This window comes from Motacilla alba, chromosome 7 (assembly GCF_015832195.1).
Source record: "Motacilla alba alba isolate MOTALB_02 chromosome 7, Motacilla_alba_V1.0_pri, whole genome shotgun sequence".
Lineage (NCBI taxonomy): Eukaryota > Metazoa > Chordata > Aves > Passeriformes > Motacillidae > Motacilla > Motacilla alba.
Genome location: NC_052022.1, coordinates 15735386 through 15760927, shown reverse-complemented (window position 1 = coordinate 15760927; position 25542 = coordinate 15735386). Strand labels below are relative to the sequence as shown.

The following is a 25542-nucleotide window of genomic DNA, read 5'->3' as shown; positions in this document are numbered from 1 at the left end:
ATCTCCCCCTTTACTCCATCCCCATGCCAGCAGAAGGAAAGTCCAGCAGCCAGCACCCCACACCACCTCCCCACGCCCCAGCAGCCAGACACCTCTCTGAACACACCCTGCCCCATCTCCACGCTGCCCTGCCGTGGTCTCCTGGGCCCTGCTGGGATCAGGATCTTCCTGGGGCTTTCCCTGGACCCCCCACCCAGCACTGCAAGTGTGAAGCAATTCGGCAGCAGGCTGTCAGCGAGAGCCCTCATCACCGAGCTAATTTAAGGGCTCTGCAAGGCGGCAGAGCTAATTTAATTAGGTTCTTATTACAGAGAAGGACAAATTGGTCCCCGGGGGGGCCACGGGGTCAGGCTTTCGAGAAGTGCTTTATGGAGTGAAATTTCAATCAGGCTGCTGTCGCAGGCAGGGGGAGCCAGAGGCAGAGAATGCATGTGCTCTTTGGGGTGCCCGCTGGGGGAGATCAACTCTATTTCCAGGTTTTTAGGGAATCACTGAGTGTGCGGGAAGAATTCTTTGCCCCATTAGGAGGATGCTGCCGGGTATATGGCAGCTGCTTTGGGATGGAGGCAGGGAAAGCAGGGAGGGCCTGGCTCTGAGCTGGCTTCAGGGCAGTGAGAGGGAGGGAAAACATCCATAAGTAAGACGCTAGGGTCTTTCTGAAGCTCCATTAACTCCCCCACAGCTCCGTAACCCCATATGAAAAGAATGCTGAGGACGAAATTATGTCCAGCTGACAGACAGGACTTATGGGGGTCTCTTCCTTGCCTGGATGTCACCCTGTGCTTGTCACTCAGCCCCTGGAGAACCAGGACAGCCGGGGAGCTGCCCCACTGCCGGTGGGCACGTGAAGCAGACCCATCTCCCAGCGTGCCAGTGCCAGGGGAGGGGTGGTCCCAGCAGGGTCCCAGCTGGGCAGTGATGGATGGGGATGCTGGTGGGTGGCCGGCAGAAGGGCCGGGCTGGAAGGTCCCACAATGGATGTCTCTCCATCAATTTGTCCTCATTACCATATAAATGGTGGGTGGGAGGGAGAGGAAGGGCATGTGGCGACAGAAGACACCCCCACATGTTCCCATCTGGGGTAGCATGTCCCCCCCTCCCCATCCTTCCAACCCTATCTGAGCGTGTTAAACCAGCTCCAACAACCCCCGGCCTCTAATTCAGCAGAAGAGCGGTACCACCCCCTATTCAGAGCCTTGAAAAGGCTACAGGGTCCGGCGCTGTTAACAAGGGGGGACATGGTCCCCGTCCCCGCCTCTCCCGTCTGTCCCTCGCCCCACGGCCGTCTGCCGCGGCAGCGCCAGCCAAGCTCGTTCCCGGCTCCCGGCCCGCTGGCTGCTGGGGTCGGGCACTGGAGGGGCAGGGCAGCGCTGGGGCTTGGGGAGTGGGAGCAGAGCCTCCTGGAAGAGCCCCTGTTTGGGGCGGTTTGGGGGGCACGAGGCCGACAGCGGGGTGGGATGCTGCCAAAGCTGCCCTGCAGAGGGGCCGTGTCTCCGGGCACGGTGGTGCTATGTCCCCATCGTCCCCGAGCTCTGGGTCCAATCAGGTCCCCGTGGCCCGGGCTCTGACGTGATTTGGGATCACCCCAAAATATCTGTGCCTGCGGACATCGGTGCAGCAGCTTGCAGGGACCCTCCTCCCAGCGAGGGCTGACCGACCCACAGTCGCCCCCCAAAATTCCCAGGAGCAGCTGCCCCGGCCGGCCCAGCCCTGCTCGGTGCCCGCCGGCAGGAGCCGCACCAGTCCCCCGCTGTCGCTTGCATTAGCGGAATGAATAAACCCGATGGCTTTCGGAGTGCTGCTGCTCCGGGAGCAGGGGCAGGACCCCCCTCTCTGCAGCGCTATTCTGGGGGCGGGTGGGGTGTTCCAAGACATCGTCCCCGAGCCCGCGGAGCCCCGGGGCAGCTGATGAGTGCTGCTGAGCCCATCCTGCACCCCGAAGTCCCGCCACCTCCCCCTCTGTCCCGGGCCCCCCACCCCTTCCCCTCTCTCAACCTTGGCACCTGTGTGACCGCATCGTTGGGAGCAGCCCCACCACAGGCGCTGCAGAACCCCTCTGCCGGTGCGTGGCAGCTTCTCCCGGGCAGGGATGGAGGTGTTTTAGCAGGCAACAGCCTCTGGGTGTCAACCAGAGCCTGGTGTGCCTGTGTGAACACCGCCGTCAGACAGACAGATGCACGCATCCCGCCCCCTACCCAAACCTGTATCCCCTGGACAGACACCTGCCCACCACCGCACGGGACACCCAGCAGCTCTCACAATCGCCATCCGATGCCACAAATTACTTTCTTTTCAGCTTGTATCCTTTATCTCCCAGGAGCACTCACATGCCCCTGTGTCCCTGGTCTCTGTCCCCTCCAGGAATAAGCTGGAGGGTGCATGTTACTAGAGGGACAGCAAGGCACTGTGAGGACAAGAGGACATGGGCACACCGTGGCAGTGCCACCCCTCCAGCCATGCCCACCCCACATCTGCCAGGACCCTCGGAGGGGCCTGACAACCTCTCCCAGCACACAGGGTGAGCCCTGCCAACCCTCCTGCTGGTGGGACACCCTCAGCTCCCACTCCCACAGTGTGGGGTACGGAGCTAACACATCAAAGCCCCCCTGTCCCCTCCCTTCCCCCCTTCCCCGGCATCAGGACACACTCAGTACCCACAGTGGGTCCCAGCTGCAGAACTGGCAGAACTGGGGGCGATGCTGGTGGTCCCCACCCTCCAAAGGAGTGAGAGGCAGGCGGGGGCAGCTGGGGACAATGCAGGGGGCAGCCGGCAGCAGTTGCTACCTCATGTCTAGCTGGGGACTCCCAGTGCTCTGAGAGCCCTCGGCAGGACACAGCCCCAGGAGAAATGTCACCGCCATCCCGCCCTGACTGCCGCGAGCCGCTGTGCCGTGCCACGGGGGGCGGCGGGATGGGGGCTGTGTGAGTATGCAGCCACACGCTGGGGACGAGTAAGAATCTAATCAGGGTCCTTTTCCGTAATAAATCATTTGTCTTAATCCAACGCCCTCCCTCCTGCTCTAATAACTCCCAGCACTGGGCCCCACAGCCACAACAATGCAGCTAATGGAACAATTTATTTTCATAATGGTGCTGGTGGGGAGAAGGGGTGGCCGGGGTGGGGGCAGCATGGTCTAGGGCAGGAGTTTCTAATTAGTGAATGAAATTTGATGTAAGGCTGGAGGAAGATGGATTTGCTTCCTGACAAGAGGCCTTTCAGCTCATCAAAGCACCCGAACAGGGAGGTAAATTAAATTATTTCTAATTCTTCACTAACCTCCAGGGAGTCACCCTTCCACCAGCAAAAGATGGGTCCATTCCTGAAATGAAGAGGCACTTGAAGGACTGAGGTTAGGTAGAAGGGACCAGTGTAAGAGATGGGGATGACAAGATGGGATGGGGTGGGACAGAGGAGCAGGACAGGCTGCCATTGACTTTGCTGGAAAAATAGGGAGGGAAAAGGTGGTGATGGAGGGAAGAGTTGCAAATGGTCAATAAATAAACATCTCCAAGGACTAATGACTAATTTGCTATGAGTTTTCCATCCATCCCTGTCACCTAACTAGATGTGGAGCAGGGCTGAAACACAGCCGGTGCTGGGATGGAGCAGAGCAGCCCAGCAGCAAGGAAATAGCACCCCAGCCCTCAGGGAATTTGAGCAGAGACAGCACTAGACTGTGAAGGGGTGACTGATGCTGAAGCAGGCAAAGGGCCCAGTGCAGGGGATTGCTTCAGCAAAGCCTGTTGTTCTCATGTCTGTGTATAATTTAAGACCAACACCAATGAGGTTAACGCTTGTGGCGTAGAGCTGCTCTTGAGATGCACAGTATTTTTTTCTAAATGCCCAGCTCCGGCAGTCCTGTGATGGAGACTTGTTATACAGAACAAGTGCACTCCCTCCCAGCTCTCCCCGTTTTACAGAGAACAAGTGCACTCCCTCCTAGTTTTCTCCCTCTTGCAGAGAGACCTTCCTGTGTCAACCTGCCAGTAGCCCAGATGTCCCCAGCACCAGAGTGAAAAGAAGAAGTCTTGGTGCTGTGTCTGAAGTCAATCCCTGGTTCTCCGTGGAGCGGGGAGCATTACAAGCTGTCCCAACAGCAGCCAGGGCTGTGTCCCAGCTCCCCTCGCTGTGGGGCCAAGGAAGACCACTCAGGAACAGCAGGTGGGTTCCTGGGGGACTTTCCGTATGGAATCACGGACTGCATTTCCTGCAAGACCTGCCCTCCCAGCCATCCTCAGCACTGCCAGGCATTCCCGACTGCAGCACAGCCCAGGGAGTGAAACAGGGGGATTAGGGGGGGCCGTGTCTTACTGCAGGGAGCTGGGGAGGCAGGGCAGAGCCAGGGCCCTGCAGCAGTGCCTGGTTTTGCTGCAGGCTGGGCGGCACAATCCCCTCCCCACGGCTGAGCTCGGTGGAGCTGGGACAGGCGCAGAGCCGGCTCTGCTGACCCAACACTCCAGGAATTTAATTTGTTTAATATATTCCCTGGGAAAGAAGAAAATAAATAAGTGGCACCTCGCTTGCCCCCGTGTCTCACTCTCACAGCCGAGGTGTCAGCTTAACGAGCCGGAGCCCTCAGCCTGATTAAGCAGCGCTGCTCCCGCTCCAGGGAGCGGCCGAGCGGCGTGATCGATGTGCGGAGAGCATTGGCCCCGCAGCCAGGCGGCCGCGCCATGCCTCCCCTCACCCTCCGCTCCTGCACTCCGTGCCCAGGCCTTGGTCAAGGGCGTGTCAAAAGCCTCCTCTTGCCCCAGGACACATTATCCTGCCCCGCGGCTCTGTGGCACAGACAGTACCCGGGAACGTGAAGCTGAGGCCGTTTTCGACTCTGGAGGCAGGGATGGACGCACTGGTGGCTTCCCTCCGCCTGTGGGTCTGTGTGGCACCTTGTCAAAATAGGGACTAAGGACCAGAGGTGTGCAGGGCCTTTGTGCTGAGCTCTAGGTCTCATCCTCACTGTCCCCCGTGGGCTGGGGTAGGGACATTTGGGGATACTGAGACACAGGGATGTGCTAGAGGTGACGGGGACGATCCAAGGGGAGCCCACAACTCTTGGTAGCTCCTTCCAGGCTTTTACCAGTTAGCCCTTGCCAGACTGCTGGGGAAAGACACTCCCCCTTTTCCCCATCCACTCCTCACTTGGGCTCTTCTGCAGTCCTGTTTGCCGATGCCTTCACCTCCCCCCTCCCTGGTGTCCCTGGGTCTCACTGCGGAGACGTCACCGTCTCCCACCATTCCTGTCCCATGGCATCACCATCCCCTGCCCCCACCTTGGGAAAGGGTTAATCAGCAGCCAGGGACACAGGGTAATAAATGGCCGTTATCTTGTTAATGAGCTGACATTAATTAGAGCCCAAGGTCCTGGGAGGAGCAGCTGATTTATTCTGTCATCCCGGGAGCAGGTTAGGTGCTGACTCCATGGAAAGGCCATTAACAGTGAAGAGGTGAGGCTGTGTTTTTGGGGGGAAGGGGTGTGTGTGAGGGTGTTCCTCCCCCTCACTCCTGCACCCCCAGCCCCCAAACCTGGCTCTGTCCCTGCACAGGCAGCAGTTCTGGCTTTGTGACAAGACACAATGAAGCCAAAACAGAAGATTGTGGAGGCGACAGGAAAAATCAGAGCTGGGGGATCCCCCTGGTGCCAGGGGGAAGGTGAGCCTGGCTGTGCCAGAGATGTGTGACACTGGACACAATGTGCTGGAGTGCTGTGCAGGGCAAGGGCTGTGGAGTGGGGCCATGGGGAAGCAGCAGGAGGGACACATTGCATTCAGTCACTTCCCTGCTTTCCTGGATGTGGCTGAGCTGTGGAAAATGCTGGCTTGTTGAGTCTCTCCCCCAAAAGACAAGGCCCGGGGTGAGGACAGACACTGAGGAGGAGCCAAGGTGCTGCTCCCTCATTTGGGGGCAGTAGGATGAAGGAGATGTCTCTCTGGATGCTGTGTGCTCATGGTGTTTCAGAATCAGGTGTTGCAGAGAGGTCAGGGGCTAACAGGACTGGAAATGTAGTGGTTATACTCTGAGTCCTTGTAAGAAATAGATCCAAGCTGCCTGTGTCCCTGTCACTCTGGTCCATGCGTGGATGTGTCACCCCATCCCCATATGTCCCTGTTGCTCCATCCCATGTGTTTACAAGGGGACAAGTCCTCTGTGTCCACACTTGAGTACTTTCGCAGTGCATTGCTGAATCCTGGGAACCCAACAGCCCTAAGGCATCCCCTGCAGCCCTACGGCTGGTCCTGAGGGGTGCTGGCAGTGTGGTGAGACGAGGTGTGACACTCCAGAGCTGCCCTGGCTGTTTCTGCTGGCACCCTCCCTGCCCTGCCAGCCTTCCCGTGCTGGCTTGCTATTCCCCTGCTCCCCAGTGGGAGCTGTGAACACATTTTTCTGCTCAGCTCTGCCATGTCCCATCAGAGATGAGGCAGCTTATTTGAGGAATTGCTTGGCTAAATAAACAGCTGCCCAGAAATCCCTGCAGGAGGCCTGTCTGGGAGGGACTGAGCCGTGTTTGCTTTGCCTGTTAACCCCTTGGCTGGGGGCCGGTACCTGGGGCTCCGTGTGGAGGGAGGGTGCTGTTGGGTACGGTGGGCAGGGGGATGGAAGCATGGGGATTTCTGCATTCCAGGACAGATCCCCACCTGTTGGACTGAGCAGTTGATGTGGCGGGATGAAAAAATCCTCAGGAGCCCGTGGCTGGCTTGGAAGTCTCTGAGGTGGGTAGGATTAGGCCAATCCATGTGAGAGAGGATCCAGGCAGGGGCAGAGCATGGCAGTGGCTGAGCACAGGACCTTGGAAGCAGGCAGGGAGGTGGCTTCACTAACTTGTCCCCTGTCACCATCAGAGCAGGGGAGTCCTCTAAGGACAGATGAGAAGCTCTGTGAGAATGACCTGAGGGCATTTCTGCAGACAGCCGCTCTGCTCCCAGGGCAGCGGTGTGGATGCCCCTACCAATGTTTCTGCAGAGGGGACAGCCCCCAAGCAAGCTGGGACCTCGGAGCTGGCTGTGCCAGATCTGACACAAGGTAGACTCAGCTCCCACCAATGCAGGGCTGATTAGGACCTATTATCTGCTTGGTTAATGGCCCCAAGCCACTCACAGGTGACTTAGACTGTTCATTTAGCCACAAATCATCGCTGGGCTGGCAGTTTATTTACCTTCCCCACCAGCCTCCTGTGGCTTCCCAGACTCTGGAGATAGCGGGTGGCCTGGCTGTAAGGGGCAGGGCAAAGGCAACATCCTGCTGTGGGCAGTAGCCAGGGCTCCCACAAAACCTGGGACACCCCTAAAAGGGGCTCTTGCACCTAGCACTTCTTACCAGGGGCTCTGCCTGCTTGGGGATGAGAGTGGGGTGCTCCTGCAGCCTCTCTCATGGGGGAAGAGCTAGAAGAACACTTCTGAGCAGGCTTACATCCTGTCTCCAGTATTAGTGGTGACTCCAGGCCGTATTTCTCCACTAGCTGGCTACACACTTTAGAATGGCACAAGATGACCCGAGGCACCAGCTCCAGAGCAGTGAGATCTCTGCTTCCTCAGAGATGCTTTAAACAAGGCTGACACACACCGTGGGTTTCTTACTGAGAAGTAATTTCTAAAGGTGGAAAGCTCTTGGGGCTGTGACCTGGTGAGTAGTTAATGCTTAGCAAACAGGTACAGCCATCCTGGAGACAGACAGGGAGCTCTTTCAACAGCTGAAAGCCTAAATGGCCTGGTTAGAAATCAGGGTTTCTGTCATCTCTCTGGATGAGTTAAGCACTGATTCCTGCACAGTCTCTGTGTCAAAGGTAGCTTCTATTGACTCAAGGCAGGAGGTGACCCAAAGCTGACAGAAGGACCTGGCGCTAAATTGTCCGTCCAGGAAAGTCCAAAATAGGTAAGGTGAAACCAAAAGTTTAGGTGAAAATCAAGACACCCCAGCATGGGTCATGTCATATATTGTGTCTGGGATGAAGACTTGATCCTGGGAAAATGGAAGTCTGGTCCCAGTTGGGAATTTTTTTATCAGGGTATGGATTTTCCTCGGCACCCTTGGCTTTGATCTTGGGGCAGTTGGATTTGCTGAGGGACATTACGTTGCTTCCCAAGGTGACACTGAGGAAGTAGTGGGGCTGTAAAACTGAACTGTGCTCCCAAATACTACCTGTGATCCCCATGGCTTGTTTCTGAGGGCTCAGGTACTGCTGGCAACAAATTGGGGAAGTATGTGAAGTGCTGTTGGTAGCGCTGTGGGACTCTAGAGCTGCTGAAAGCTTGTGTACACCAGACCTGGGTGCCTTTGGTGGCCACGTGGGGGTTTGTCCTAGTTTTATTCCTGGTGCTTGACCTCACATGGATGGGAGTCACAATGGAGTCAATTCCCTGGAGGCTGTGGACACAGTAAAGAGCTCCAGGGGCCTAGCTGGGTACCTTCCCATCAGCAGTAAAAAAGGCTTTGCAGGGCTCATGTGTACCTGCAGGGGTGCTGCTGTGAGTGCTGCTTTCAGGTCACCAAAGGGGGACTGAGCTCTGAACGTCCAGCTGAGGCACATCCAGAAAGTTCCCCCCAAAATACCTAGGCAAACGAAAGAATCCCAGGAAGCTCTGGGCGGTGTGAACACTCCTGGTGATGCCCATTGCCCAGAGTGGGATGCTATGATCAGGGTCTGCCCCAGACAGGTGAGGGAGCTGAGGAACTTTACTGCTGCCTGGGCAGCATGGACCTCTTGCTGATCTGTACCTTCTGGACAGAAATAGTCTAAGTGGTTAAAAGCGGAGGTACCTTTAGGGCACACTGAACACAAGGTGCATCAGGCAGGGGACAAATGGAGATGCTGGTGGGGTGGGTTTAGCACAGAGGAGCTGTGGAGGGACTGGGAACAATATGATGCTGACTGGGAACACATCCCCTTGAACTCCAGCTCAGCCTGAACTGGGGTGGTTTCCTGGGAGAGTTTCTGTCCATAGTGCCCTGAACCCTCAAACTGGAGATCTTTCTCTGGCTGCTATCTTGGGGTCTGCCACCTGTGGCTGATGCTCAGGGTTGCCTTACACCCTCCTGTGCAGGAAGGATGCTGGGCAGAGGTGAGGGGCCAGGCCACAGTCACATTCACTTATTACAATCATCTGATTTAGTTAGCAACCAGGTGAGCTGTCTGGAGGATTTGATAGATGGGAAAGAGAGTTCCCTCCTTCCTGAGGCGGGAAATGAAGCTAATCAGACCTCAGACACCTTAATCCAGCTCTGATCTGATTAATGACCCTGAAGACTGTGAACTCATCAGCACCCTGGCATCTATCACTGCCTTTCATCCTGCCCCTTCTGCTGTCCACCACCCAGCCCAGTTCTTCTGCACACAACCATGGATGCCATGTCTTTGCCCTGAGTGGCATGAGCTGTGTGCCAGCTGCTGTGGTCCTGGACAACCCTCTCATAGGGTCTCAGGCTCTGGTCCAAATATTGCCACTCATCATCCCTCCACGATTTGTCTGGATTTCTTTATTCACGTATTTCCAAATAAAGAAATAAGCCAGGTTCTCTGGCTCTGTCAGCAAAGATTTCTTGCTTGTGCATTTCAAGGGTTGCTGCTTGGCTGGTTGCACTTGCATCACCCTGGCATCAGTGAATTGGGCACTAGCGTGAGCTGCTGATCCTTGGGAGAGTAGCTTGTCTTTGGAAAACCTCCTTGGGTGGTGTAGGGGACTTCCATGAGGCCAGTAAGGCTGTGACTAAGAGCTGTGATCCAGACCCCTCATTCAAGCCTGCTCCCACTGCCTGAGCTACACACTGGGTACAGTCACAAATGGTCTCAGGGCTCACCAGGAGTTACCTGGGCTTTCCTGGGCTGCCTACCTGCCTGTCTGTTACCCCATGGGGGTGACTGAGGTGCTGATTTCTCTGTTGTGACCCAGTCTCTGCTCCAGGTCTGAAGGTGCATTCCCTGTGCAGAGCTAACAAACCACTGCAATCCCTAAACTCAGTCCTGAGGGCTCAGGTGAGGAAGGGATGGCTCCTCCCTTCCCACGCAGGCTATTGATCTGCAGTGGAAGACTTGTCCTACCTTCACTGTGCTCTGTGTTCCCTGCGTATTTCTTGTCGTTTCCCCCTGTGCTAGGGAGTCAGTCTGCTCTGTTCCTGCCCAAGTCTTGTCCCATCTATGCCTGCTGCTTGGCTGTGCTGGCACTTCCCATCGGCGGAGAGAGAAAGTGCTTGGTGTCCTTTTGCTTGTGGGGACATTGGCTTGTGTCCTGGGAAAGCAGAGGGGGATGGAGCGGGGGGAGAAGAGGGGAGCCCTACAGCCTCCCCGATGACAGACAGGTTGGAGCAGCAGGCACAGCTGAGCTGAGGGGAAAAGGAACACTGTTCCACCCTCAGTACCTTCTGGCCAAGTCAGGTGTATCACTGTGGGGTGACCCCAAATCCCCTTCTGAGCAAATCCAGCTCTGAGCTTTCCATGGGGCTACTTCCTGCCCTTCTGTCTCCCAGGGAGGCATCTGGAAAAGGGATATTGTGTGTCTTCCCACAGAAGGACCTCGGCTCGCTCAGTGAAGCTGTTTGGTGCTGGGTTCAGGCAATGGAAGAAGGAAGGTATTGCACACATTGGACCTTTGCAGCTCCTTTCAGCAGGGTGATGTGTGTGCAGGGAGATCAGCAGGCACCATACCAGACTCTATTGGTGCTGGGAAGAGAAGTGCCTGGGGTTACTGAGCAGGGAAAGCAGAGAAGGCTGAGGAAGGCCCCATATGCTCCTGCCTTTCTCCTCTCTGGGCATCTGCTTGCCTCCTCTGTGACACACAGGATTCAGCGGGGTGGACCCATCTCTTGCTCAGGGAAGAGATGGAAATGCTGAAGGGACAAGAAATACAGGGACAGGGATGTCCTTTAGCCATTATTACATTTAGGCAGGGCAATAGCAGCTGCCTTACTTCCCTTCCTAAGAGCAGGACCCACCACAGGGTACAAAGAAATCAGAGCTTGTGTCACTGTGTCAGGAGGACACAAAAAAAGTGGGAACCAGAGACACACAGGAGCAGAACCTTAATGGCAGAGATTCCCAAGGCACTCATATGCACTTTGCCTCTTCCTGAAGGCCGGTGCCAGGGGATCTGGACCAGCTCTGCTCCTACTTACCCACCATTCCCAGACCAGCCAAAGCTTTCCTCTCTATCATTCCCAGGTGCTATTCTCTAAGCTGTGTCTTGCCTAGGAAACGTAAGACCAGGCAAATGAGTAACAATCTGCCTGTATGCACCTGCTGGGTTGCATCTTGGACAGACATGGGTGATGGAGGGTGGTGGTGCTTTGTGTGCCCAGCTCAGGTCTCTTGATCTCTCTGGGTCACAGCGATGCAATGGGAAACAGCCCAGCTGGCACAGGTGGTGATCCCAGTGCACAGGATGCAGAGGAGCCTGCTGCTGAGTGAGCGCCTTTCCTGCTCCCCCAGCTAAGCACTCTGCCTTCCAGGTGCCTGGGGGCTCCACGGTGCAGGGCAGCACTGCAGCCCAGCAGAGCTTTGCCTGCATCTGCTGAAGTCTGTCTGGTCTCTCCATGTCTCCTCCAGTTGCTGCAACCATAGACCCGCTTCCCTGCCATGGGGCTCTGGATCAGGATGATGGGCTCAGCGCCCTGGGTGGGTCCTGGTGGCTGGGGGGAACCTCCGGCTGTGGAGGGGCTGGGGAAGGGGCAGAGTAGCCCGGGTCAGTCCCTGGCGTTCGCCCACTGCGGCGTCCCGGGGCTGCGGAAGCCGGAGGAGGGCGGCCGGTGGGGAGGGCGGGGGGCCGGAGCGGAGCCAATGGGGAGCTGGGCTAGGTGGAGAGGGGGTTAAAACCCACCCCAGCGCCGTCGGGCGAGCGAGTGCCCGGGAGGCGGAGCGGAGAGGAGGGCTGCCCTCGAGGGCAGCCCCGCTGAGCGCGGCGCGGCCCCGCGGGTGAATGCCCGCCGGTGCCGGGGCTCGCCCGGGGCTGGCCGGCCGGGCTGTGCCCTGGCAGGGGAGCGGTGGGGAGCCGGAGGGCTCGACGGCTCCGCACGGGCCACGGCCATGCACAAGCCCATGGAGAAGTCCCAAAACTTCCGCATCGAAGCGCTCCTGGCCGAAGAGCCGGCGCGGAGCGCCTCCCCGCCGGGGCTGAGCCCCGGGAGCCCCGCGTCGAGCCCCGGCCCCGCCGGGCGCTCCGACACCCCCTCACCGCGGGCGGCCCCGGCCGCTGCGCCCCTCGCCCCGGCCGGCTTCGTCCCCAAGCCCGGCCTGCTGCATCTCTCTGGCCCCGGGCTCGGCGCCCTGCCGGCCCTCTACCCTCCCGCCGTGTACCCGCTCCCGACCCTGGGGGGCCAGCACCCCGCGTTCGCCTATAGCGGCATCCCGCACCTGCCGCCGCCCGGCGCAGAGCACCTGAAGGCGGCCGTGGCCGGCTCCTTCCCGCTGGAGCACTGGATCCGAGCCGGGATGCTGGTGCCGAGGCTCTCCGACTTCAATGGTGAGTGACCCGGGGACCGACCCTCCCGTCAGGCGGAACACGGCTCGGGGCCCTCCAGCCCCCGGGGGCGTCCGCCGGCACATCAGGTGCAGGTCCCTTCGACAGCCCGGCACTGCGGTTCCCGATCCCACCCTTTCGAGGCCCTCCGGTGGTCCGGGTCGGGAGCCCGCAGGGACATCGAGCCCTCCGGGCTGCCCCCGATTCGAGGCTCTCCCTGTACCCAGACCCGCTTCCTAGCCCGGTACGGCTGGGGTATTGAGGTGGGGTATCCCACACCTGGGGGGGGACATGATTCGCTCTCCGGAGACCTCCGAGGGCTGTGAGGCCCTGGGGAACAGATCCGAAGGGCAAAGTCTCGCCTTACGCCGGCCCGGTGTTCCGGAAGAGCCCCGAGCAGCACTGCCCGCGCCGCCGCCGGCAGAGCCGGACCGCGCCCACCACCCCGGGCTCCTGCGGCGCGGGAAGGAAACGAAAAGAAAGAAACGGCGGCGAAAACCTGCACTGGGAAACGAATAAATCCCTCCCGGCGCGGCTGGGAACGAACCCGCCCCAGTCCTGCGGGATGCGCGGCCGGATCGGGCGCCGTGCAGGGCCGGGCCGGCCTCCGGGTCCTGCTCGCCCCGCGGGATGGGGGCCGGTGGGTTCGTTCCTGGCGGCGGCTGCGGGAAGCGGGCGGCTCCACAGCGTGTTCGGCTCCAGCCCTGCCCCAGTCCCTCCTGGTGGGCACCTCCAGGGCTGCGGGCAGGCACCGGACCCCGCAGTGCGGGATGCGTCCTGCAGAGCACGGACGGAACAAGAGGGGACTCCAGGCACTGGTCCCGCTGGGGTCTCGCACCCCTGGCAGTGTGACCTGGACCCTGCCCTGTGCTGGTCAGTGCAAAGATGGGCATTAAACTGAGAGTGACTGGTTAAGAAAGCCCCGTCAGAGTATCCAGATTTGTGTGCTGAGCGTAAAAAGAAATTCCTAAAAATCTGGAAGGCCATTTGCAAAATAATAATAATTTTAAAAGGCTGGATATATAACAGTGCAAAAAAAAAAAAAGAGAATTAACTTGAAAATCACATATATTACTCCTACCTCAAACTATTCCTGGTCACGTTAAAGGGAAATAGGCTGTTTTTCTCCCCACACTGTCTCCCTTTACCTGGCTTTTCCTAGACTTTAGGAAAGGTCAATCTGTGAATCTAGAGGTGTAGAATAAGCCTCCAGTGCTATGGGATATTTGCAGTCTTCAAACATGTCACTAAGACAAGGAAAAAAGAAATCCTGATTAGTTAGAAGTCTTCAGCATTTATTACATCTTCCTGCTCCTCTGCAGAGGCCGTGTTGTCTTTGAAGGGTCTGGGTCTGTTGGTGTATCTCAGTGTCCTGGTAGCTTCATACAGGGCTGTGTTTCCTCACAGTGGGAGTGCTCCACTGCATCTGATCCTGTAGCCCTGAGTGCAGCTTCTGGCTGGGCTAACATAGAGATGTTTGTACATCAGCCCCATTCCTTTCAAAAGCAGGATGTGATCTTCAGCTGCTTGTATCCAAAACCTCACCAAAAGAAACAAATCCCAAATTATTGGCATGAGAACAACTTGTGAAGGGAGTTCTGCAGAATGTGCTGGACCAGGATGTCAGTGGGTCTTGTGGGAAACACTGGCCAGGGCTCCTATGGAAGTTCAGAGGGAAGAAAAGCAGTTTCTGACCCAAGTGTTACTTATCTGGGTTCTGGAGATCCCAAAGCAGGGTAGATATGTGGAGGTGTAGCAAGGATGCAGCAGAAGCTGCCAAAACTGTAAATTTTTAAATTGGGATGACCACTGCCTCAATCCATGTCCTTACTAAAAGGTGCTTGTTCCCAATTCTGGGGAGCCCTTTGCAGTGGGGATTCTTTCTCTCCAGAGTGTCTTGTCAAATACTTCAGCAATTCTTCTGCTGAGCAGAAGAGAATCTTATCCATCTTCACATCCTAATTTCTGTCCATTGGTAACCTTAGGGTTCTCAAGCGTGTCTTCAGCCCTTGCTCTTGTGGGCTCACTGGAGCTCTGAAATCAGGGTCATTTGCAGCATGGCTTCTCCTTGTACCTACCAGGACTGGCTCCAGCTGCAGGCTGTGCCTGTGCCTGGGCTCACATTGCCCCGCTGTGCTGGCCAAGCTGCAGGGACAGGGACAGGAAAGGGCCCCTGCCTAGGAGGTGCTGCCTCCACAGCCCTTCTTCGTCTCTCTGAGGAGGGTGGTGGGCTGGGCAGGAGCCTTCCTTCCATTGCTGGCACAGGGCTCCTGGGCTGCCTGTAGTTTGTGGGAGCCCCTGTCCTACCACCCAGCCTAGACAGACAGATGGACGGACCTGCCTCGCTGAAGTTTCAAGAGTGACCAAGTACAAGTGTCAAAGCTGCTGGTGCCAGTCTTGTTTAACTCCCCCAGGAGCAGTGGACAGATGGCTGTAAGAGATGAATCTGAAAGCCTTCTGGGACACACTATGGACCATTCCAGGGGGCGATGACCCTTGGGATTTATTTAAAGGGAATTCCAGGAGTAAATTCTGGAATAAATTCCTTCTTTGGGTGCATGTGTAGCAGTGTTTTGCAAGTGTGGTCTGGTTTGATCTCCTGATGACAGTCAGGGAAGGGGAAGCAGCAAGACAGCCCATGTAAGCTCTGTGGGCATTCATTGCACGCATTCCCCCTGCTATCACCGGTGTGTGGGCAGGTAGGATGCCAGGGAGGCTGTCTCAGACAGTTGGTACCCACGGGCGCCTGCCCTGGGCGGGGTGCTGGGCTCCCCGAGAGCAGTCCCTGCTGTGAGGCAGGGTGAGTGCCTCCCTCACCCGCTGCCTGTGCAGAGCCTGGCTGCCTCTGCTGCCCTGCACACTGACAGGGCTCTGGAAGGCCTGGGTGCAGGAGCAGCCGTGCCCTTGCTGCAGGAAGCAGGGATGCTGCCTGCCCACGTTCTGCTATTCCCAGCTTGGTTCCCTATCCTAGGGCTTTGAGCACCCCCTGAGCCACCCAGGGGTGGCATTTGGCACTGGAATGCCAGGCCTATTAGTTTTTCTGGGAGCTGTGATTTATTTGCCTTGTTTGTCAGTGTGGAAATGTGGTGCAGTGGTGGGAGGCAGTGCAGAGACCCACTGCAGCTGAGAGCTGTAGAAGTGGGGAGCAGTGACATACAGCTGTGGACTCTCAGGAGGAGCAGAGGATCCTCTCCGAGGGACCTGGTGCTTAGATGGCTTTCCTGGCACACCACTTCCTTGCATCACCCACTCACTAAGTTGATGGCCTGCAGCCCAGATCAGATCCTGCCCATGATGGCAGAGAGCTTGCTGAGGGGTTGTACTGGGATAGGAGAGCAGGCAGGATAAGTCTTATCAAACTTGTTCAAAAAGCAATGCCTTCCAAGGCTCACCAGGTGTACAGTGGTCTGGTGTCAGCTGGAAATATGGGCTGGGAAACAGCTGGCAAGCAGCAATTGAGGTTCAATGGTGGAGTAAGCAAGGGGCTTGCAGATGTAGCAAGTGCCTTTACACATGCTGCCCCACTGGTAATGGCCAGGGCTGCTGGCAGGTCAGAAGAAGCCTCTGGTGATGACCCTGATGCTGAGACTACCTCCCTCCCGTCCAGCTCTGACATCCAGAGAAACACCTAAAGCAGTCAGGGTATTAATTTCCTCTCCTTTATCTGCCAGACCACAAAGTGAAGTGAACTATAGTTAAACAAACCAAATTAAAAACAAGTGAGTTAATATCAACCTGGGATTACCCCTGTTATCAAGTAGGCGTAACTGTATCAAATAAACCAACAATTCTTTATAAGCTTTATCTAATTATCCAGGAGGCAGCTGCCTTGCTGAGCTCCTGGCCTCAGACTCGGAGGGCATTCCTGGCCCCAGGCCAGGCAATTTATTTACTGATACTGCAGCCAGATGCCAGGCACCCATCAGGGGGTCCAAGCCCTGCCAGGCTGAAGGGATGTTGAGACAAGCTCTGATCCTGGATGGAGTGCTGGAGGAGATGGTTGAGCAGAAAATAAATCCTTTGGCAAGCAAAGGTGTGACACTGGGGCAGTCACTGGTCTTCTGGTAGGAGCTGGATAAGATGGAGAGCTTTCCCAAAGGGTAATACTTTCTGGGATGCTGATTGTGGTAGGGATGGGTTCATAGCTCGGTTGAGAGGAGAAGGTGAGCCCTGGGAGGCATGCTTGCTGTGCACCTCTTGGCAGGATTCTTTGTCCATGTGGCAGCCTGCCGCAGGACAGGGAGGGATGGAACTCAGCAGAGCATGCAGGCAGGACAGGCTGGAGCTACCAGCAGCCACTACCTCATCCCCTCAGTCTCAGCTTGTACCTCCTTCCTTTTTGCTTTTCCCAGTGAGAATCTGCAGATCCTCTTCTGCCATACTCTCTCTACACAAAAGAGCTAGAGCCCTTTGGGAAAGGTGACAGCAGAGCTGATGCCAGAGATGTTGATCATTCATGTCAATGAAAACCTGCTGCCGTGGGTGGCTGACGGTCAGCTGTGTTGCCTTGGGCTTACTCCACCTGATGTGGAGGCCAAATCTTGAGCAAGTCACAGTGGGGAGCAGTGGTGATGGATAATTACAGCTGCTGAAGGGTGTGTTGTCAGAGGAGGTCACAGATTAGATGGCCAGCCACGCTCTGTAACTCTGTAGGCTGGGCACTGGACTGGTGGTGGCTCAAACTGTATGACAGCACCACAGAGGAGTTTGAGGATTGGGTTTGTTTTTGTTTTTGTTTTTGTTTTTGGTTTTTTTTGTCAGCATTGGGCAGGAGGCAGGGTGAGTTTCCAAGGAAGTCAGGCTCTGTACAATATTTGTAATGGGCACACTGCCCTGAAACTGAATCAGACACTGGGAAGGAAAAATCAGGGCTGGCAGCAGGGCCATGCTCCAGAAATCAGTCCCCTGGATTGGTAGTTATTTGGGATATATCCTGTTTGGATTTATTTAACTTTTGGACAAACTTTCTGTTCTTCTTTTCCCTGCTAGACCAAGCAGTCCACAGAAGCTCACCTGGGGAAAAGTGAGTCTCTTGAGAGGATGTTGTCAAAGCAGGCTGCTTTCCAGGCTCCTCTGAAGCTGGTCAGACCAAACTTGCATTGCTTTTAGGATTGAGATCCCTCTGTGAGGAATCTCTACTCTTACTGCATCTGGTTTTAGTCTGGTCATATATGACCTTGCTAGAGGAGGCACAGAGGAGCCTTTCAGGTTGATCTGAAGGATTTCTGTGCTCCCTGGAGCCAGGACACAATGCTCTTGGAGCTGAGCCCTGGGATCTCTGCTTTGGAGTGGGGAATTCAGACCAGGAGTATGATACATCTTCACTCCTGGACCCTCCAGCTCCAGAAAGCATAGTACTCCTGGATTACTGGATGCTGAGAGGGCATAACCTCTTCCCTTCTCTTTCCCCAAAACATTCTCTAGAGACCATGCCCAGAAAGAGGAACTGCTCGGAGGGGCCCTTCCCTGACCTGGTACAGCCAAACTGCACAGTGCAGCCTCATTGCAGGGAGGGATTCTGGGGCTCCAGATGCTCCAGCCCCCCTCCTGTCTCTGTCAGCAAAGGAGGCTCACTGGAACCCAGAGTCCTTGGGCTGCTGGACACTGCCTGGGACTGCTTTGTGTTGTGCCCCCACCAACACAATGAATTTCCCCTCCAGTTGTCTCTGATGCATCTCTGGCCTTTCCCTCCCCAAGTTGCTGCAAAGGGTGCTGCCCCATCCCTGCAGGTGCTAGTTCCCATAACGCCTCCTTTTCTTGGCCAGAGGAAGCCTTTGCAGACCTGTTTGGTCCCATGTCTCCATGGAGGATTTGTACAGCCTGAGCATCCACAGCCAGTCAGAGCCCAGATGGCTGCTGAGCTCTGCAGAGCTGAGACATCTCTCATCTGTATTTGTCCTGGAAATCTCTTGAACCTCTCATTGCGTTTTAGCCTTGAATATGTTTCATATGCAAAATAATGCATCATGTCAGAATCATTGGCACAGTGTGCCTCTGTTCAGTCAGTCCCTCATTTAACTGGCCAGTGGCTACAAGGTGGGTCCCAGAGACTGTCTCTCCTGGCACTGAGGGGTTACAGGTAGAAGAAGGGGTTGTGAGGCATTTGCACAGCCCTAGGCCGGGCTGTGTTCTATCTGTTTGACCCAGCATCCAGGTACTTGGGATCAAACCTGTGTTGTGATCAGTTAATAGCTCTTTCATAAATTCCTGTCCCATGCGTCATCGCTGTGTTTGTGAAGGGCTCGGTGGACACCTCGGGAGATGGGCAGGTTGGGATCAAAGCTGGAATCTGGGGAGATAACATGAATAGTGCCCCATGGCCTGCAAAGTGGATGAGTTGGAGAGGCCCTTGCCAAGCAGCACACTTTTGGGGCCAGGATGCTCCAGGATCTTGTTGCCCAACACGTGTCAGCAGGGCTGCGCCGTGGTCCTTTTGCATTAGTGCCCACCACCACCACCTCCCCCCATTCCCCCGTGCCACTCCCTGCTGCTCCAGCACTTTATTCCCAGCTGCAAACCCCTGGGATTGATTGCCGCTGTGGTGCTGGGAGAAGCAGTAAAAGCTGAACCCCAGGGGGACAATAAAGGCAGTGGAGAGGAGATAAGCAAGGATCAAACAGAGTGCGGCAGCCCCCCCATGCTGGACTCTCAAAGGTCCCTTTGTTCTGCTGCCTCCTGCTGCAGTGCCGCTGTGCCTTCAAGGGCTGCAGGCGAGATAGCGGAGCTCACGGGCAGCCCCAGCACAGCCCCTGGCCGTTGAGCTGCCACCTGTGCGGCCCAGCAATAAAAAAAGAGAATTAATTTCAGTCTCAGCACTGATCCCAGTTGTACACCGAGGCCTGATAACATATCTCACTGGTTCCTATCAGGCAATAAAGCCATTATTGGGGTGGGAGATGATGGAGACATTCACCTTCCTCCTCATCTTGTGCTTGCTGAGAAGTCGTCCCCCTACCAGTCTGCTGTCCCCTGACCCCAGTGTCTGCTCTACAGCTGCCCCGCAGTCTGGTTTGATGGGGAAGTGCCGTCGGCCCCGCACAGCATTCACCAGCCAACAGCTCCTGGAGCTGGAGAACCAGTTCAAGCTCAACAAGTACCTGTCCAGACCCAAGCGTTTTGAGGTGGCCACGTCGCTGATGCTCACTGAGACACAGGTACCTTGGCCCTGGGGGGATGGAGCATAGCACCAGGAAGCTGCCGTGGGGGCAAGGCAAGGTCATGGGCAGTGCTAATGCCATCGGCCCCACACCCCACTGCTCCCATCAGTGCCCCTTCAGAGCATCTCCTGCAGACCTGCCTGGTGAGCTCCAGGCTGTTCTCTTGCGAAGGGCACCTCAGAAATGCTGTGCTGCTTTTTACCTGGCACCCCAACTTGGGTTTCAGAGCCTTCTCATCCTTCAACATGCTGTGGGAGGGATCTTTTTTTGGGGCTAATATGAAAATGTCCCTTGGAATATCCTTGCCTGGAGGGGGGGAAGGCAGCAGTCCCCATTATTCCTCTCCCGTGACAACCTCATCCTCTTTGCACATAGCTGTAGCACCATGGGATGCCCCACAGTGAAGAGGTTTTGGGGGGACCCTCCGTGCAGGGAAGGTGAGGGGGTGCGTGGGGACAGGATGCAGCAGGGTACATCCTCTCCCCTGGGGCTTTCCCTTGGCAGGTGAAGATCTGGTTCCAGAACCGGCGCATGAAGTGGAAGCGGAGTCGCAAGGCCAAGGAGCAGGGGGCTCAGGTGGAGGCTGAGAAGCAACGAGGGCTCAGCAAAACCTGTGAGAAGCTGCTGCCCAGCGAGCCCCAGGGACAAGCTGCCGAAAGCCCCGAGTTCATGGGGCACAGCCCTGACTCGGGCTTCCTGCACTGCAGCGCCACCGAGCTGAGCTATGGCCCGGACTCGTCTTGCTCGGGGGGCGAGGAAGAGGAGGAGGACGAGATGGGTGCCACAGAGAGGAAGATTGGCTCTGTGTTGTGAAAGGCGAATGGAGCCAGCTGGGGAGAGGGGCCAGGCTGTGTTGTGGGGGTTCTCTTTGCTGGCAGACACAGACTGTGCCTGGAAGGAGCAGGGGGCTGCAGGGCACCTGCCACCCTTTAACTTATGTGTGTTTGGATCCTATTTAACTTGTAATTATTCCTCTGTGTGTATCTGGAGGAGTCCCCAGATCCCTCCCCTATAAAGTTGTTATCTTGATGCCTGTGCTTTTCCTTAGGGGACAGGAGAATCCCCTGTCCTGCTGCTGTGCTGTCCTACCAAGTCTCTGGGGAGAAAGGTGGGGAGAGCAAACCTGGAGAGCTGGCAGCCTGCTGGCACAGCTGGAAGAGGGAGACCCAGACCCTTCCTTGACTGCACTGCCACTTCCCTACAGATCAGACAGCGCCTGGAGCAGCACATCCAGTGCGGTGCCAGCTTGTCCTTCCCCTTGGTGGCATGAAGAGCTGGGGAGGATGCCCAGGTTGCATGCCAGCCTGCCTTGCCTCCTCCCGCACCAGTACATCCCTGGTAGGGTCTGTGCTTTGCAAGGCAAAGCTATCCTGGGAAGCAAAGCTGATGCTGTTTTTTCCATGCTGCAGTCAGCCTGGTTGTGTGCGTTGGTGTGGCATTGTCCCACATAAACGGGGGGGAAGGGAGGCAGGAAAGTGCTCATGCTGTAAAGGCTCAGTGCTCTGATGAGCTCCCCTTTCCCCACGGTGACGCTTAGCCTCTCTAAGTTCTTTTCAGGGCTTGTTCCATTATGCTCTTGGGAGCTTGCTCACTCTGGCTGGGCAGAAATTAACCCTTGGTAGCAGGATGATGACTGGCACCCTCTACCACTTCCCTCGAATCACTAGGGCTATGCACTGACTCCCTGTAAGTCAGCAGGCTGCCCATGTCCTCACAGGATGCTGGAGGGTCCTGGAAGGCCCTGTAGATCTCCCGTGCTTCCCGTGCCTTACTGGGTCTCCCCTTGGGGTGCTGAGATGGCCGTGAAGGCAGAGGGGGCAGCGCTGCTTCACCTCTCCAGTGCACCAGGAGGGGTGGAGCAGGCTGGGCCGGGGTGGGTGACCCATTCCCACACAGACAATGATGTCCCTGCTGTCCCACACCCTGTCCTCTCCTCTCCCTGTCTGCCCTGGGACCTGTGGTGGGGGTGGGAATTGCTGAAGCGCAGCAGCTCCTGTGGAATCCTGGCCGTCTCTGGCGGTCAGTCAGTGACGAAGGGACAGGTAAGCCTTGGTGCGGCGCTGTCACACATCGCAGGGCTGAGAAAAGCCTGTCAGCGTCTGGGGGGCCGCACCCTGGGCAGGGGGGCAGATGCGATGGTTTTGGGACAGAGGGGTGGGCAGGGGAAGCAGGTGACAGGAGAGAGGAGCGTGGAGACGGACGGACGGACGGACGGACAGATGGATGACGGTCCTGTGCGGGGGGACAGTGACCCTCAGTGGCTGCTGGCAGCTCAGCAGTTTCCCCCTGGGCACATGGTATCCTCACCGCCCAGGTTCCCTCTCCCCAGGCAGTCCATCTGAAGACACGCAGTGTCCAGACCCCTGGAATTGCTCCGTGGGGATCTCTGGTTCCGGGGAGGCTGCAGCCCTTGCTCCAAAGGGGTAGGTGTGAGCCAGGGTAGCAGCAGGTGCCAGGATCCTGCCGTGTTTTGGTGTAATGTGGGGCAAGAGAGAAATAAAAGTGGTGTAGGGGGGGAAAATACAAGGAAGGCAGGAAGGAATGGGGAAGCATGAAAGGACAGTACCCAATTCCCTGCCATTGCCATGTGGGCTCAACAGACGAGGAGAGACCCATTGCTCTGGGAGAGCTGTGCCAGCTCCCAGCAAAAACACAGGACTGGACACGGAAATGCTGGCACCTGCCAGCCCGTGGCTGCAGGAGCATCAGAGCCAAAGACATCTATCACCTGATGTGCAACCTGGCTCACACAGGGAGCACCACACGCTGGAGCAGGGCTGAAAGGAGGGGACAGGAATGGTGGAGGCAGAGCGGAAAAGGCAAGAAGGAAAGCAACAAAAGTGCCAGGAAGGAGGAGGGGAGCTGAAGGCATGTCACAGGCTTAAAACGTTCACCTTGATGGGCCATGACAGGTTTAATTTGCAGAGTACGATCATTAAAGTGATGGATGGGAGGCGTTCATCTCGCGCCTGGTGCACTCAGGCCCACCGTGGCTGCAGGAGGGTTTGTTTTGTTGCTGTTATTTATGAGGTTGTTTCTGGAGGAGCCAGGCACTCGTCCAGAGCTAGGGGGACAAAGGAGGGGACACAACTGATGCTGGAAGAGTTAGAGTGCTGATTTACAGCTGGACTGGATGACTCATTTGTAAACATCGAGAAATGCCATTAAAGCTGCATCTCCTTCCTGCCTCTGCCCGGGCACCCTCTCTGTGCGGGTTGATGCCGCCAGCCCCACTCTCCACCACAGAGCTGCCTGTGCACCCTGGAGGCACTATCTGTCCCTCCCCACCGGAAAAAAATGAGGGTCCTGTCTCCTTGAGGGTCATGCAGGGCACTGGGAAGATGTAGGACTGTCCCATGGTGGTGCTCCATGAGAATGACACCTGGGGGGCTCACGCAGCCAGGGCTCCCCACCTTCTGTGCCTTTGCTGGTCTTGGCCCCATAACTACTTTTGGCAATGATAACAGCTTGTTACTTGTGTCACCAATGCTCCAAGGAGCTTAGTTAGGGTGACCTGGCCCCATCAAGGTGTCACTCCATCCCTATGAGAGCTCTCTCCAGCCTGCTGCAGCCTGTGACCCCTTGCCACCCAGCAATCCGCACACTGTCCTCACTCATCCATCCAATGCGCTCACGGACTTCACGGCCCCTCTTTGCTGGCTCAGCTTTATGCTGCCACCCCCCGGTACTCATCCTCAACACCCCTCACCCCACGCTCTCTCCCGCACCCCTGCACCCCTCCCTCTTCCACCCGCCCTCCTCCATCTCCTTGCTCCTGAACGTGCCATCTGCCCTTGATGTCCGTCTCCTCCCTGCGCCCCTGAGAAGCCCTCACGGGCCTCTTTGACCGCTGCGTGCTCTCCTGACGCCTCCTGCCCGCGCCCTCTCCCGGCCCCGCTCCCGTTCCCGCTCCCCCTCCCTGCGCGTCCCTCCGCCGCCCCCTGGCGGCCGCCGCTGCCCGCGCGGATTGACCCGAGCCGGCCGCCGTCGTCTCTCCGGGAGCCGCTGCAGCCGCGTCCGGTCTCCACGGCAACGCGGGCCGGCCCGCGCGGCGCGGAGCGGCGGCCCCGGCGCCGAGGTGCCCCGGGCTCCGGTGCTGCAGGGAGCCGGGCTGGCATCGGGGGAGCCGGCCTGGCCCGGGGGCGGTGGTGACTCGGGGCCCGGGCTTGTGCTCCGCGACGGGGGCGAGCGGGGTCATGCTGGAGCGGGCCCCGGAGAGCTGGGCGGGCGCTCGCTGTGGGGAGCAGGGTCCTGCCACACTCACCCGTGCGGGGCTCCAGGGGCCAGGCCCGGCTCCAGAGCACAGCTTCGCTGTACGGTGCTCTGCGGGCCCGCAGTGGGCAGGGCTGTGCTGCCCAGCGCCAAGGAGAGCCCTTCCGCAGGGGCTGGGCTGTGACCCGCGGGTCATGGGGACACCGTGCGCTCTGGACAGGGAGACACTCGGCTGAGAGCTGGGGACACAGCGGGGGCTGCTCCCCTGGACAGGGAGGCACTCGGCTGCGAGCTGGGGACACAGCGGGGGCTGCTCCCCTGGACAGGGAGGCACTCGGCTGCGAGCTGGGGACACAGCGGGGGCTGCTCCTCTGGAGAGGGAGGCACTCGGCTGCGAGCTGGGGACACAGCGGGGGCTGCTCCCCTGCCGGGAGGGGCTCAGCGCCACCAGGAGCCTCAGCAGGGCTGTCGGGTGGCTGGGAGTGCCCGGCTCTTGGCAGCAAAGGCTTTGTGGGTGCAGGAGCAGCGCGTGTGAGGACTTCTTCCTCTTGTTTCTCAGATGCTTGCTCAGGTGCACGACGAGCCCCAAAACTCTGACTCTTTTAGGAAGAGTGGCTATGACAGGAAGATGAGCGGAGGAGCAAAGAGTGCTACTGAGGTGGGTGGATTGTCTGGCAGGCAGGGAGAGGAGAGAAACAAAAAAACGTCCTTCATCGCACATTTTAGTATCTGCTGTTTGGGCTGTGGCCGGGAGGTGTCCTCTCTGGACCCCGGAGCAAGGTTTTTGGAGACTCGTGGAGTTTTGCCGCGGGGTGGCTCCTCTCGTCCGTTGCCAGAGTCAAAAACCCTTAGCGTAGAGAAAGGGCTGTTTGTTTGAGTGATTTTTCCTCCCTTCCTCCCAAATTGCTACTCCCTAAGGTATCTGCAAGAGGAAAAAAGAAGAAGAAAGTCATATTCTGGGGCATTGAGGTGCCTGAAACACTCAGCTGGCATGACTGGGAACTTGGAAAAGAGGCAATCAAACACCTGACCTTGAAAAATGTTCATGGGAAAGCCCAGAAGCTGAGTTACAGGTGCGTGGGAAGTTTGTCCTTTGTACTCCTCACGTTCTCTCTGCATCTTCACTCCCCCGGCTGTATCAGTCGCATCTGCACCTTTTCTCAGATTCAGCTTCCCTCTCTCCCCTTGGGTGCTGTGCTGCAGACAATGGGTGCACCCTTACGTTGCAGGACAGAAGCCTGCTAATTCAGAAACACAGGCCTTGTCCCTGGCAGAAGTCTGTTAAATGAAATGCCTTGTTTTAAATTCTGTTTTGCTGATACTTCTGTCTGTGAGTCATTTCCAGTCTAGTGAGATTTTAATTGTGGATGTATGCCAGCCAGTCACTAGTGTGACCTAAAACCATTGCTCCCGAGTTCCTCTGGGTGCTGAGCCATTCCGGCAGCCCCTGTGACCCTGCTCTGGAACTCAAATGTGTCTGCCCTTTGTGTTTTGCTCATACTGCATGTCCTGAAAACATAAAACATTGTTCAAGGAAGGGGTAGGTGCTTCGAGCTGGGAATAGGTTTTCAGGATACCTGGCTTCTGTCCCTCTCTGCTGTTTTGCTGCCAGAGTACCCTTGGGGTCCAGTGTGTAAAGTGCTTCTAAATTGTGGGGTCTGGAGGTATTGGTTATTTATTCTCTTCTCTGCCAACTTAAGCTACCCACCCTCAGACGAAATGTCTTGTTTTG

The 25542-nt window shown here is 57.1% G+C and overlaps 2 protein-coding genes across 7 annotated transcripts in view; both read left to right on the top strand.

Annotated features, from left to right (window-relative positions):
• The first annotated feature begins 11840 nt into the window (after window positions 1-11840).
• On the top strand, window positions 11841-20597 carry LOC119703380 (motor neuron and pancreas homeobox protein 1-like). Its single transcript, XM_038143213.1, has 3 exons — window positions 11841-12444; window positions 19435-19595; window positions 20103-20597. The coding sequence occupies exons 1-3, from the start codon at window positions 12009-12011 to the stop codon at window positions 20409-20411; spliced, it is 906 nt and encodes a 301-aa protein (XP_037999141.1). The 5' UTR covers window positions 11841-12008; the 3' UTR covers window positions 20412-20597.
• A 2987-nt stretch (window positions 20598-23584) lies between these two features.
• The window catches only part of CFAP65 (cilia and flagella associated protein 65), a 32551-nt gene continuing 30593 nt past the window's right edge, over window positions 23585-25542 (top strand). For 5 of the 6 annotated variants that reach the window (XR_005257619.1, XM_038143160.1, XM_038143161.1 and 2 more), the window contains exons 1-3: window positions 23585-23676; window positions 24370-24468; window positions 24729-24883. Coding sequence is in view for 5 of the 6 variants with exons in the window: in XM_038143160.1 (XP_037999088.1) it covers window positions 24370-24468; window positions 24729-24883 (254 nt within the window). In the remaining variant the exon portion in view is untranslated. Of the gene's footprint in view, window positions 23692-24369; window positions 24469-24728; window positions 24884-25542 lie in introns of all 6 variants that reach the window. The other variant, XM_038143159.1, reaches the window with a different exon arrangement.

What these genes read in the sequence shown, in the direction of transcription:
- LOC119703380 (XM_038143213.1), top strand. Translation starts at nt 12,009, where the DNA reads ATGCACAAGCCCATGGAGAAGTCCCAAAACTTCCGCATCGAAGCGCTC. An exon ending in GAGGCTCTCCGACTTCAATG is followed by an intron (nt 12,445 to 19,434) that starts GTGAGTGACCCG and finishes TCTGCTCTACAG; the next exon opens with CTGCCCCGCAGTCTGGTTTG. An exon ending in TGATGCTCACTGAGACACAG is followed by an intron (nt 19,596 to 20,102) that starts GTACCTTGGCCC and finishes TTCCCTTGGCAG; the next exon opens with GTGAAGATCTGGTTCCAGAA.